The 13,113-nt window shown below is 30.9% G+C and overlaps 1 protein-coding gene across 1 annotated transcript; it reads left to right on the top strand.

The window, feature by feature from the left end:
- Positions 1–7,532: 7,532 nt before the first annotated feature.
- LOC116021102 (PLASMODESMATA CALLOSE-BINDING PROTEIN 3-like) lies at positions 7,533–10,718 on the top strand. Its single transcript, XM_031261712.1, has 3 exons — positions 7,533–7,992; positions 9,078–9,111; positions 10,290–10,718. Exons 1-3 carry the CDS (start codon positions 7,698–7,700, stop codon positions 10,543–10,545), a joined length of 585 nt encoding a protein of 194 aa, XP_031117572.1. The 5' UTR covers positions 7,533–7,697; the 3' UTR covers positions 10,546–10,718.
- Positions 10,719–13,113: the final 2,395 nt, after the last annotated feature.

Here is a 13,113-nt window from a genome sequence, read left to right as displayed (position 1 = left end):
GGAATCAGGCCAAATGAAAAAGAAGATTAATAATAAAAATTCACTATAAATATAACATAGCTTTCCCTATGCAAAAATTAGTAACCACCAAACGAAATACTAGGAAAAAATTATGAAGGAAAAAAGAAATGGAAATGAATATATTCATATTTCACTGGAAATATAATCGACAATATATTATAATTATAATTATATTAATTATTTAGAAGGAAAAACAAAATGAATTTATTAATATTTCATTAAAAATATGTTCAACAATGATATTTTTATAATTATATTAATTTGTAATCATATGGAAATTAATATTAAATTTTTATGAACGAAAATTTAATTAATATTACAACATAATCTGTTATTAATATTTTCTTACTAATTGGCAAGGAATCAGGCTAATTAATTGGCAATTATCAGGAAAAAGGAAATGAATATACTCAAAAGAAAATGAAATATTATGAAAAATGAAATGAATATATTAATATTTCACTGGAAATATAACACAACTTTTCCCTACGAAAAAATTAGTAACCACCAAATGAATGATTATGAAAAAATTAGAAAGGAAAAAGAAATGTAAAATAATATTAATTTTTTTTATGAAGGAAAAATGAAATGAATATATTCAAAAGGAAATGAAATATTAGGAAAAACTAAATGAACATATTAATATTTCACTGGAAATATAACACAACTTTTTCTACGAACAAATTAGTAACCACCAAATGAAATATTAGGAAAAAAGAATGAAGGAAAAAAGAATGGAAATGAATATTAATTTTTTTTTATGAAGGAAAATGGAAATGAATATATTTATAAGGAAATGAAATATTAATATATTAATATATTAATATATTAATACTTCACTATAAATATAACATAACTTTCCATATGGAAAAATTAGTAACCACAACAAATGAAATATTAGGAAAAAAAATTATGAAGGAAAAATGAATGGAAATCAATATTAATTCTTTTTATGAAGGAAAAATGAAATGAATATATTTAAAAGGAAATGAAATATTAGGAAAAACGAAATGAATATATTAATATTTTCTTGGAAATATAGCATAGCTTTCCCTGCAAAAGAATTAGTAACCAACAAATGAAATATTAGGAAAAAAGTATGAAGGAAAAAGGAATCACAATCAATAATTCTTTTTATAAAGGAAAAAGGAAATGAATATATTCAAAAGGAAATTAAAATATTAGGAAATATGAATTAAATATTAATTAATTAATTATATTAATTATTAATTATATTAATAAATACTACTCCATAATAATTAATATTTATTAACTAGACTAGAAGGTTAAACAATCCTTTCACCAACTTTAGATGTCATTGATCAAATTAATTAGTACACGTGTGACATGAACACTGTAGAAGGTCGAACATATTTAATATATAATAATAATAATTTTTGTATATATGAATAGATATTCCTGTTAACGAAAAATAATTAATTTATTGTGATTGACTAATAATAATTGCCCAAGAGTTATTATGGTAATTAAGCTAAATAATGGTCGTTGAATTTATTTTTATACTCCGTAATAATTAAAGTTAAATTATTTCTCATTATTCCATATTTATTTTTGTAATAATATAATTACTTAAGGTATATTAAATATCAATCTTTTTAAGATAATTGTAAACCAACAAGTCATATATTATTCAATTAATTGAGTGATACTTTTGCACTAATCTTATAATCAAATAAATGTACATGTTTAATATTAGATTTTTAAAAATAATTTAGCTTTAATTTTATTATCTAAATAAATAATAATAAAAATGTATCCGTGAATCATACGGGTAATTGGACAATTATTTGCTCTAATTCAAGCAAAGAAAACATAAAAAAACATAATCAATCAAACCAATTTCATCAATTGCGCTATATAATATTCGATGTTATAATTTATATAATTGTATATTGATCCAAATATTTTTAAAATATTATAACAAATTCATTCGCGAAAATACTAGTTGATTATAATTGTCACTAAAATAAATGTTTGCAATTTTATAAAGACAAAGCATGAAAAGTTGGTTACATAGTTGACGGACGAGCAAAAAAATGTCTACTACTCTGTCATGAATGATATTGTTTCCAATGGAGGTAGATTGTCCTTTGTGTATGGTTATGGAGGAACAGGCAAGACGTTCGTGTGGAGAACGTTATCTTCAAAGATAAGGATTCGTGATGATATTGTTTTGAACGTTGCGTCGAGTTGAGTAACATCTTTACTTTTGCCTGGAGGCAGGACGACGCATTCTAGATTTTCTATACCACTATCTTTGAACGAAGATTTCATGTGCAATATATCGCAAGGTAGTGACTTTGCTGAGTTTTTAATAAGGAGCAAATTGATTATATGAGACGAGGCACTAATGATGCACAAACACTACTTTGAAGCTTTGAAGCTTTGAACAAAACCAAGAGGGATCTATTAAGATTTGTCATACCGGGTAGTGCTGAAAATACATTTAGTGGAAAGATAGTAGTTTTGGGTGGTGATTTTAGACATATTCTTCCTATTATTCCAAAAGCAACTAGACCAGTAGTTGTCAAAGCCACTATTAATTATTCATACCTCTAGACGAATTGCAAGATATTGAGGCTCACAAAGAACTTGAGACTACGGAGCTTAGCTTCAGAGGAAGATAGACATATGGCTGATTGGTTTTCAAAAAGGATTGCAAACATTAGAGATGGAATTGTAGGGGTTGTATACAACGTGTTGTCTAAGATCGATATTCTAGCACAGTTTTTGTTGAAGTGTGGATCCAATCACATTGCAACTATAGTGGAAAGTACATTCCCAAGCGTGAGATATGACATGCTTGATGTGTCGCACCTAGAAGGCCAAGCGATCCTCTCTTCGACTTTAGATGTTGTTGATCAAATTAATCAGTATATGTGCGACATGAACACTGCAGAAGGACGAACATATATAAGTTGTGACTCTTTGTGTATGACAAAATCAGACAGTGAAAATTTATCAGAAGTACACACTCCTGAATTCCTAAATAATTTGAGATTGTCTAGACTCCGTAATCATTCATTGATATTAAAGGTTGGTGCACGTATTATGTTACTGCGGAACATAGACCACTCTATTGGTCTTTGCAACGATACGCGTCCCATCGTCACAAGATTGCCATTTACATTGTCGAAGCAAGAATATTTAATGGGACACATGAATGAACCAAAGTTCTTATCCCCCAAATGGGTAAGTTAAAAGTTAACAGAATATTCCGTTACTAAAGTTTATACAAATGGAATGTGGGCTATTTAAGGAAAGAAAATAATAGAATAGATGGTAAAGAAGGAAAATCATTAAAAATTACTAAAATCAAAAGAATATGAACCATTCGTTTAAGTAAAAATTACCACCAACATTTTTTTCTTCCCGTTAGAGCCATAACTTTATTAGCTCTTATTAAGATTGTAGATTGTAGAAATGTACTTTTTATTTATGATTCACACAAATGTGTGGACCATGATTCATGGAATAATGATTGTCCGGCGGATAGGCAAATTATACCATGGACCCAAGCCTACCTTGCATTGTAGACCCTGGTCCAAAAATAACTTTCAAATTTTAATTTGTACCTGCAGTTGGCAATTTCCGTACTTGTAGATATCTACACTTGTAATAAGAGCCAATGATGGATGTGTTTGGTTAACAACGGATCCGCCAATTTTTGGCGGATTTGACCAACTTTAGCGGTTTGACCGAGTCAAACCACTAAAAAATGTGTTTGGTTAACAGCGGTTTGAAGCAGCGGTTTGCTCCAAACCGCATCCCAAACGCTGCTATTAGCAGCGTTTGGGATTGACATTTTCGGGAAGAATTATTCTTCCCCAAAACGCCCTCTATTTTATTATAATAAAAAAAATTATTACGTTATTAGAAGCCTGAGACTTCTTTAATAAAGAAGCCTTAGGCTCCTCTTTTCTTGCCCATCCGATGTGGGATGGGCAAGAGAAGAATAAAGGGCGTTGAGCTCCCTTTTATAAGGGAGCTCAAGGCCCCTTTTTTTTAACACTTACGACCACATCTTTTTAGTTTTTTTTTTGTTTCTTTTTTTTTTTTGTTTATTATTATTATTATTACTACTACTACGGAGTATTATTATATGTATACCCTTTTGGCCATTTTACATGTTAACCGCTAATCTAAACAGCTAATTTTACGAAACATCTTTTTACAAACCGCTAATACATTCTGCTGGTCAAACTCGTTAATACAATCCGCTATTTGATAACCGCTAACACAACCCGCTACCGCTAATCGCTAACCACTGATAACCAAACAAGCCCAATGTTAGACCCCTAACTGGAACTAAAAAAAATGTTGGTGTAATAGTCAGCTATAACATATTGTACTTTGTGTTCTTCTTATTGTGCAACATCCAATTAAATTCCTAATATATCCTAATCCTTTATAATTTTACCAAATTCTTTCCATTAAATATAACGGAAGTTTAACATTAAATTCTTTAGGCAATTTGTTTCTTTATTGCAGTTTTTGAAAAAATTGGCAATATTCTATAATACAATTCTGTATAGATTCCTAACTTATTGAATCTTCAAAAAAAAATAGAATATTGAAGTCTTAATAGGATTCTATAATACAATTTTGTATAGATTCCTAACTAAACCATTATTCTACCCAAAACAACAATATATAAACTCCTCCCCTTCTCACTAATATTCACCAAAAACTAAACCTAACATATTCTGCAACGCACCATCTACTTGACATTCTATAGGTATGATTGTCAAAATATTATCATACTAATTCTATTATTTGTATTTGTACTCATAATGGTTACAGTTTTTTTTTTTAAAATCAATGATGGTATACTCATTAATTAGTATAACTTCAATATCGTTATGTAAATATATCTATGGTATAATCTGTTCATCTATATTTGTATCCCTGTATGTAATGTTGTGGTTCTCATTATATTCCTCTATAATCTACACATTTTAGTTACTCTAACTCTCTAATCTATGATTTTTGAATTTATGTTTGTGAACAAGAAAAAATGAACAAAGAAATATATTTGAATTTCAAAGTGCGTGGGTAGAAGATCTCTATCAAGAAAATCCTCTGATTCTTCACTTGCTTTACTTGACTTGAAACTTTGACTGAAGGGCCTCCAGAATGCGGCTTTGTTCTTCAAAGAAGGGCTTTGTTGCTTGATCTTCGTTGAAGGGCCTCCGGACTCAAATGGCTTGATCTTCAGTTCGCTTTAACTTAGCTTGAACACTTGAATATTTGGTCTTTAATCAACTTTAGCTTGGCTTGATTCTTTCAATTCAGAGCTTCTTCAGGTTCTTCAATTCCTCAAGTGTGTTCCAAATGTAAAATGAGGGGCTCTATTTATAGTAGAGTGTGTAACCACTATCCTCAACAAACTCCTCAAATATTTAATTAATTAAATTACATAATTATCTAAACAAATGAACCTTGCCAACATTAAGCCTAGGTTCAAGATCCTATCATCTAATTCAAATTCAAATTAAATTATAATTATTAAATTCAAATATAATAAAATTATATTTAAATTGTAATTATTATAATTATAATTAAATTTAAATATGAATTAGATTTGGATCAATTAATTAATTTAATAATCCAAGATCAAATTTAATTGGACTAATCAAATTAATTTAATTGCCACTACCCACTTAATTAAATCGGTCCAATAATTGCCTCAAAATTAGGCTCAATAATAATTTATCAGTCCATTTTTTTGGGCTCAAATTTTCTGTGTCTACAATGTTGTGGTTCCCATTATATTATTTCAGAACATCTTTTATGAACATATTTCCCATGGCACAATGATATTAGTCATGACAAATGCAGTAAAGTTAATTGATATTGACACACAAACTGTGGGCTAGAGTTGTACAGTTCATGTCACTAAGAAAAACGAACCAAAAAACGCTATTGGAATGCCTGAGAAAAAGTATATATGCTCATCGTACTTGAGGATGAAACAGTAAGTAAATAGTAAAAAATTTCTCCCATTATTATTATTTTTTATTTTTATCATTATTAGTATTATTATTATTATGAAGATGCTCTCATTCACCACCAACATCATTGTAAATGCTATATCTAAATGCATGGAACTCGGGTTCAATCAATAGTGTTTGATAATAATATTGGAATGTATGATATCACTTTAGAAACCATCCAACAAATGGTACATCATCTCAAATGTCATTATTGTCAAACCTGTCCGGACGAACTATAAAGTATTTGATCACAAATACAATTACACATGGATTTTAAATGGTCGGACCTGTGTCCAAACAAGTGACAATGATGACATGCCATTTGCTCTCATGTAAGTGGTTTATTTGTTTCTACTTACTTTAGTTGCAATTTAGCTATTTACAATTTCGTTATGTTTTATTAAAATATATAAGCATCGAGACTATTTTTTTGATTTTTATTAATTTAGCATTTTTTTTCTCTCATTATTATATGACTACTTTAACAATTAAGGAACACTAATTTAAATATACGCATTGAGCATTGGTTTAATTGCGCAACGCGCGTGTGATAACTAGTCATATTATGTGCCAATAATTATCAAATTATTTATTTACATGTACAAAACTGTTAACTGTAAATGCAAAATGTGTTAACTTAATGTACATAATTTTTTTTTTATCAAGATTCATAATGTAATATGAATGAACCCTAGTCGATAGTATAAGAATCGGCGTTGATGTGCCGGCAAAAGAGAAAGGCAACTTGATTAAATGGGCTTAAGGTAGTTGGTTGGCAAAAATTTAATAACAATACTTAATGGTAAAAATACAACCCAATCTTTAATAATTTAATAAAGAAAAATTGTAATTTATGTCCCTCTATAATATGTCAATTATCAATGTCACTCCTGAATTATTAGTGATGTAAATGTTGTCCTGCAATTTTAAAAAAATAGTACATATATTGTCTCTCCTGTGGTGTAAATAATGCCTCTCTTGTCGGTACGGAAGGGGCAATATATGTACTGTTTTTAAAAATTGAGGAGTTACATTCACACCACTAATAATTCAATAGTAGCATTGATAATTGACATATTATGAAGGGACATAAATTACAATTTTTCCTTTAACAAAATTAATTAATAATAATAAAAGATACATAATTGATTAAATATTAGCTATTGATTATAAAAAGTTTATTTAAATTAATAATAAAAATAAAGTTCAAGCTTTCTCAATTTGAACTGGTCAACAATGGACAACAAAGGTTCATTTATCTTTTTGTAATTTTTTATTGATTACAGTCATAAATGTATTTTATTCAGAGTTCATATTAGGATAGCTGCTACGGACTTTCTGTGAACGAAAGGAGTAACCAATTAAATATTATTAGACATACCAGTAGCAACTAAATACTTGTGTTATAAGTTTAGTAGGTGTACCATAAAAATGGGGCTTCAATTCCAATGGTACAAAATCTGAAACGAAAAAGCAAAAGCAAAAGCAAAAGATGGACAAGAATCAGAAGAGAGGACAGACAACAAACCCCACAAAACAGAAAAGATAGAAGACAAGATCAGGACATACTGCACTGCTGCAATATCGGGCCTCATCATATCATACCTGGCCAGTCAGCTCCCACACTGTTTTAATTTTCTGTCCTCAACTTGAATAGCCATGGCGGTGCTAGCGGCGCTGATTTTCACGTTGATATTTCTTGTGTTGAGAGTGGAATCGAGTTGGTGCGTGGCGAGGAGTGATGCCAGCGACCAGGCCCTCCAGGCAGCTCTAGACTACGCTTGCGGGTTTGGTGCGGACTGTGCTCCCATACTTTCCGACGGGCTGTGTTATCTCCCCAACACCTTGCTGGCTCACGCTTCCTACGCCTACAACAGCTACTACCAGCGCAAGGGCAGGGCTCCTGGCTCTTGTGACTTCGCCGGCACCGCCAACATCGCCAGAACTGACCCAAGTACGTTAGTCTAGCTAGCTCCATCATAATGTATGTTGAGATTAGTACATATATCTTTTTAGTAAAAGGAGCAAATACCAATATCCATGAGTATTAGTAAAATGACAGTTTTAGTTTACATATTTAATTTTTATCAATTTTCATCTACTATTATTATTTTAGTCTTAATTTTTATCGATTATTGTTTTAGTGCCAAAATTTATCATGCAGTCACTTGGCCCCTTCGTTTAAGACATGCCGAAATATGAAATTATTGAGGATATTTTAAAACTTTCAAATAAAGATCTCAAATTGAGCATAAACAAATGGATTTAAGTCCTAAGGTAGGATAAGGAGAACTGCGAATTGGGATCGATCTTAGGACAAATTATTTTATTCATGCTCAAATTGGGATCTTAATTTGAAAAAGACGAAAATATCTTAAAATATTTAGATTTCGGCATGTCTTAAAGTGGTGACCGACATGATGAATTTTGAAACTAAAAAAATTAGTCGTGGATGAAAATTGGTACTAAAACAAGAGTAGTTGATGAAAATAGGTAAGAATTAAAGATGTTGACCAAAATTAGTATTTATGGTTAGTAAAAGTATCATATATATGTATTTTCTTTTTAGGGTAACTAGAAAAATTCGCACTCACTAGTTCAGTGTGTACAAAATAAACTGTATGTTATGACTTTATTCGGTAAAGGTCTATAAAGAGTTAAACCAACCAAGTCTAAAGGACTGACTAAGCTGACTGGAGTTATCTATTTTTGTAATTTTTTTATTAATAGGGTTCAAGGTGTCATTACAAAATAGACGAAATGACATTTTTTGGGTAAAATTAGAGTTTATTATGCAAGGTCGGAAAGACAAACTAAAATAACTAAACCTGCATAATTAAAAGACCTTTGTTAATATGAAGGAACATGTATATTTATGATAAGGATTTTTTTTTTAAATATATAGCTTAAATCTTAAATATAATTTCAGCTTATAAATATTAGAAAGAAGCATATTTTGTTAAATGCAAATTGCATTTTATTAGTTTCTGACTGCTGCATATATTAATTTAATTTGGATTTTTCCTTGTGTATAAATAGGCTATGGGTCTTGCATTTATCCATCCAAACCAAGGTATGATTACCATTTTGTTTTATAATTTATGGCTGCTTTAATTAATTTATTGTTATTATCTTTAAGCTTTTTCTTTTGTTTATTTTTTTAATCGAAATAATATTGTTGAATTACAACTAATTATATATTTACTAATTCTTTAAAATAAAAATTTCATTTAAAAGTTTATTAGAAGATATTAAGCGAAGAAAATGGTACATTAAAAACTGAAAAGAATCGTCAAACCCAGATTTGGGTAAGCTTTTGTTTTGCCAATGAAAATGTGTTGTTGCTGTAAAGTACAGCCAACATATGATTTCTGTGGGACCTTAGGTTACTCGACTTCTCCCTTTTCGCTGCTGGCGGTGGAGATGAAGTATAGTTTGTGTAAAATAATTCTTCTGGTGCTTTACTGGTTTGAGAATTTGCTGGTTTAAAAAGAATTGTTTATAGATGATAGTAAGTTGTGAATATTTAAAGTTGGTTTTTCATCTATGCCCCATATCATGAATTTTCGGTGTTTGGTATTTATGAGAATTGGAACGAAATAGATAGCAGAATAAAGATCAAAATGTTTTATTATTATTATTATCATTATTATTATTATTATTATTATTATTAAATAACAAGTAAATTTATGTCAAAACTATAATGTAATTCAATTGTTATATATTTAGACACTTTGGATATAAACTTGTATCACTATAACATATTTAATAGCTCCTAAAATTTACTTAACCATATCATGTTATGCTTCATGCTTCATAAACTCACATCCAAAAAATTTCATAAAAATAAAAGTATACAATTTAGTTAAACATAATAAAATAATGTTAAACTTTTTAAATGCTTACATCTAAAAAAAATCATAAAAAGATAATTTTGTCTTGGGGGTATTTTGCTAGTTAGAAAATAGAAGGGTAATTTTGACTCAATAATATTCTTTTTCCTTCCCAACCAATGTTAAATTGAAATATGTATAATGGGCATGAGATTCTAATTCCATGAAAAAATGAGAGAAGTAATTCCTCAACCAAATGAAGAAATTTGCTTGACCTTCAGAATTTTGTGAAAATTAAATGGAAGTGAAATTTTAATTCTTTCCAACCAAGCTGAGTGTTATATTTTGTTGGTGATGAGATAAAATTTTCAATTTATTCATGAAGCTAATGTGAATTCTGATTTTGAAATAAAATTAGTGCTGCTGGGGGGACGGTTTCACCGGGAAGACCCATCACGCCGCTCGCAACACAACCAACTCTTTATCGTCCGCCGCCCGGTGCTACACACCAGCGCTCTGGAGAACTATCCCCGAGCATCGGAGTTAGACCGGTGGTTCCGAACAAGGCGACAAACAACTCCAGACCTCCGCCCAAGTTTTCAACCATCGTAACAACCTTAATTCTTGTCTCTTCTGTGTTTCTCATTCTACATGTGTTTTCACGACATCTCTAGTCCAGGAACATTAGAAGCAGTACTAGAGTTTATTTAGTGTGAAGATGGAGTAGGTTAGTGCATTTTTGCTAGACATTGATTAACAGATCGAAGATTTCTATTTGCTACTAATATTGGCTTGTGGTTATTGGAAAGGATATTGACCCTATTAAAAATTGAAAACATGCAATTTATCCCTAGCAAGATTATGCCAACAATTTCTCAATCCGGAATATGACTGTTATGCATGGAAGCGGGGCGGAGCCAAAATTTATGGGGAGGAAAAGTGAAAGGAAGATGTTCAAAAATGTTCAAATACAAAAATAATTAATATAATAAGTTCTAACTAAAATAATTACTACAATAAGTTCTAAGTTCTAACTAAAATAATTACATAAGCAAAAATTAAAAAATACATTGTTAAGAGTTAGTCTAGGCTTGATATATTAATTTTATTATATTTGTCCTTGCTCTTATTTAAAATTTGTTTACGTTTAATGCAATGCAAGTGTTCTTACTCTCACATGGTATCACAATCGTCTATCTAGCGAGCTTTGTTTTTTTTCCTTCCTCCCGTCTCATTTGCCATGGCTGCTACTACCCAACCCACTACCACTCACGTTTACGCAAGAAACCCACTTCCCGATCAAACTCACTTCCACGAATTTTCTAATCTAAAAGAAGCAAATAGAATCTACACTCATAGGGCTTGACCTTATGGGTTATAACACCGGTTCCACTCCTGCTCTGGCTAAATTCCCCGATCATGCGCAAACTATGTTGAATCCTGAGTATAAGGCTTAGTTTAGACAAGACCAAATTATCTTGCGTGCTATCCTGGGCAGTCTCTCAGACACCTTACAACCAGTAATTTCATCCGCGTCCCCTGCATGTGACGCATGGGCACAGCTATCCACTAGCTGTGCCGCTATTTCTCGGGGCCGTATAATTTCGCTTAAAGCAAAGCTAGCAAAGAACCCTAAAGCCAACTGGTCCATTAACTCGTATATGAGGGATATGCGAGCAATAGCCGATGACTTGGCTCTTGCCCAAAGTCCAGTTACGGAAGAAGATCTTGTGGTTCATATATTCACGCAACTTTGCAGCGAATATAACTCCATAGTTGCTACTCTTCGTGTCGGAACGCAGGCCATCTCGTATATTGAGTTGAATGATGTCCTCTCTGACTACGAAAGAATATTACAGGATAATGAAGCTACCTCGCATGTTCATATGCCTACTACGAATGCCACACAACGAGGATACAATGGCCCTGCCGCCACGCAATCTTACAGTTCCAACCGACGTGGTAGAGGTGGTTTCGTCTCCTCCAATGGGCGGCAAAACCAAATGAGGAACAATGGAAACCGCGGTGCCAAATATTGCAACTACTGCGACTATCCCGGGCATGACACCAAATTCTGCCGGAAGCTTGCCAAATTTCTAAAGGAGAACAATATGGCAATGCTCGAGCCTCAGAACACCAAGCGTCAGTCTCCTACCATCCACACGACGTCCACTACTGCCTAGCCCTGTCAACTATGGCTCATGGACTCGGGACCCTCACATCACACTGTGAATGACGCCATGTCTCTCCACACGCTAGCTGACTACACAAGGCCTGACAAGATAATCCTTGGTGATGGTAAGTCGCTTCGTATTTCACATACCGGGTCTTTAACACTCTATCCTTAGGCGTTATAGTAAGGAATTATAAGATTTAATTTTCACATGTATTTTAGGATTGAGAGTGCTTTGAGGGCGAAGCATTCTTTGAGGAGGGTAGATTGTAATACCCGGTATTTTCCTTTCTTCTTTCCGACTTAATAATTATTTTCCTTCTGTACTCTTTTAAATCCTTTGGGTCCTAAATTCATTCGATTCCTTATAGCCTCACTATTATTATTTTTGACCCTTGCATTATTATTATTATTATTATTATTATTATTACTATTATTATTATTATTATTATTATTATTATTATTATTATTATTATTATTATTATTATTATGTTTTCATACGTACATAATATATAAATTTGGTTTGGTACATATATATAGATATGTTATATGGATAGCTATTGAAATTTCAAGTAGAATATTTGGAGTTAATTACTATAATTTGTGTACGTAGGTTATAAAGATATATTTATTTAATATATATTAATAGCTGGATGGGCATATATATATATATATATATATATATATGTTATATATGTGTGTACGGGTAGACTATGATATATAAATATATATACTCTATATATTCCTTCCATAGATAAATCATATATATAAAGTACTGTATGGAAATAGGCATATATATAGTGTAACGTGTGGATATATATATATATATATGTATTATATTAATATATAATTTTATATATGAAAGCAACATATATATTATATGAAAGTAGCGTGTATATATAATATATATGTAGTATCTTTTCCTTTATTATTTTTGAATCAAAATTTATTATGATTGGAAGTTACCTAAGTTTTAATTCTAAATAAGTTATTTCTTTATTTTATATAAGTCATATACTGATGAGGATGAGATGATTTTGCCTTTTTCTTCTTCTTCCCTTAGCCGATA

Source organism: Ipomoea triloba, chromosome 5 (genome assembly GCF_003576645.1).
Source record: "Ipomoea triloba cultivar NCNSP0323 chromosome 5, ASM357664v1".
Lineage (NCBI taxonomy): Eukaryota > Viridiplantae > Streptophyta > Magnoliopsida > Solanales > Convolvulaceae > Ipomoea > Ipomoea triloba.
The sequence above is the reverse complement of the archived record's forward strand: the minus strand, read 5'-3'. Positions and strand labels throughout refer to the sequence as shown.

Excerpts from the sequence above, each read along its gene's own strand:
- LOC116021102 (XM_031261712.1), top strand. The coding sequence starts at position 7,698 with ATGGCGGTGCTAGCGGCGCTGATTTTCACGTTGATATTTCTTGTGTTG. Across the intron at positions 7,993-9,077 it reads CATCGCCAGAACTGACCCAA|GCTATGGGTCTTGCATTTAT; the intron begins GTACGTTAGTCT and ends GTGTATAAATAG. Across the intron at positions 9,112-10,289 it reads ATTTATCCATCCAAACCAAG|TGCTGCTGGGGGGACGGTTT; the intron begins GTATGATTACCA and ends AAATAAAATTAG.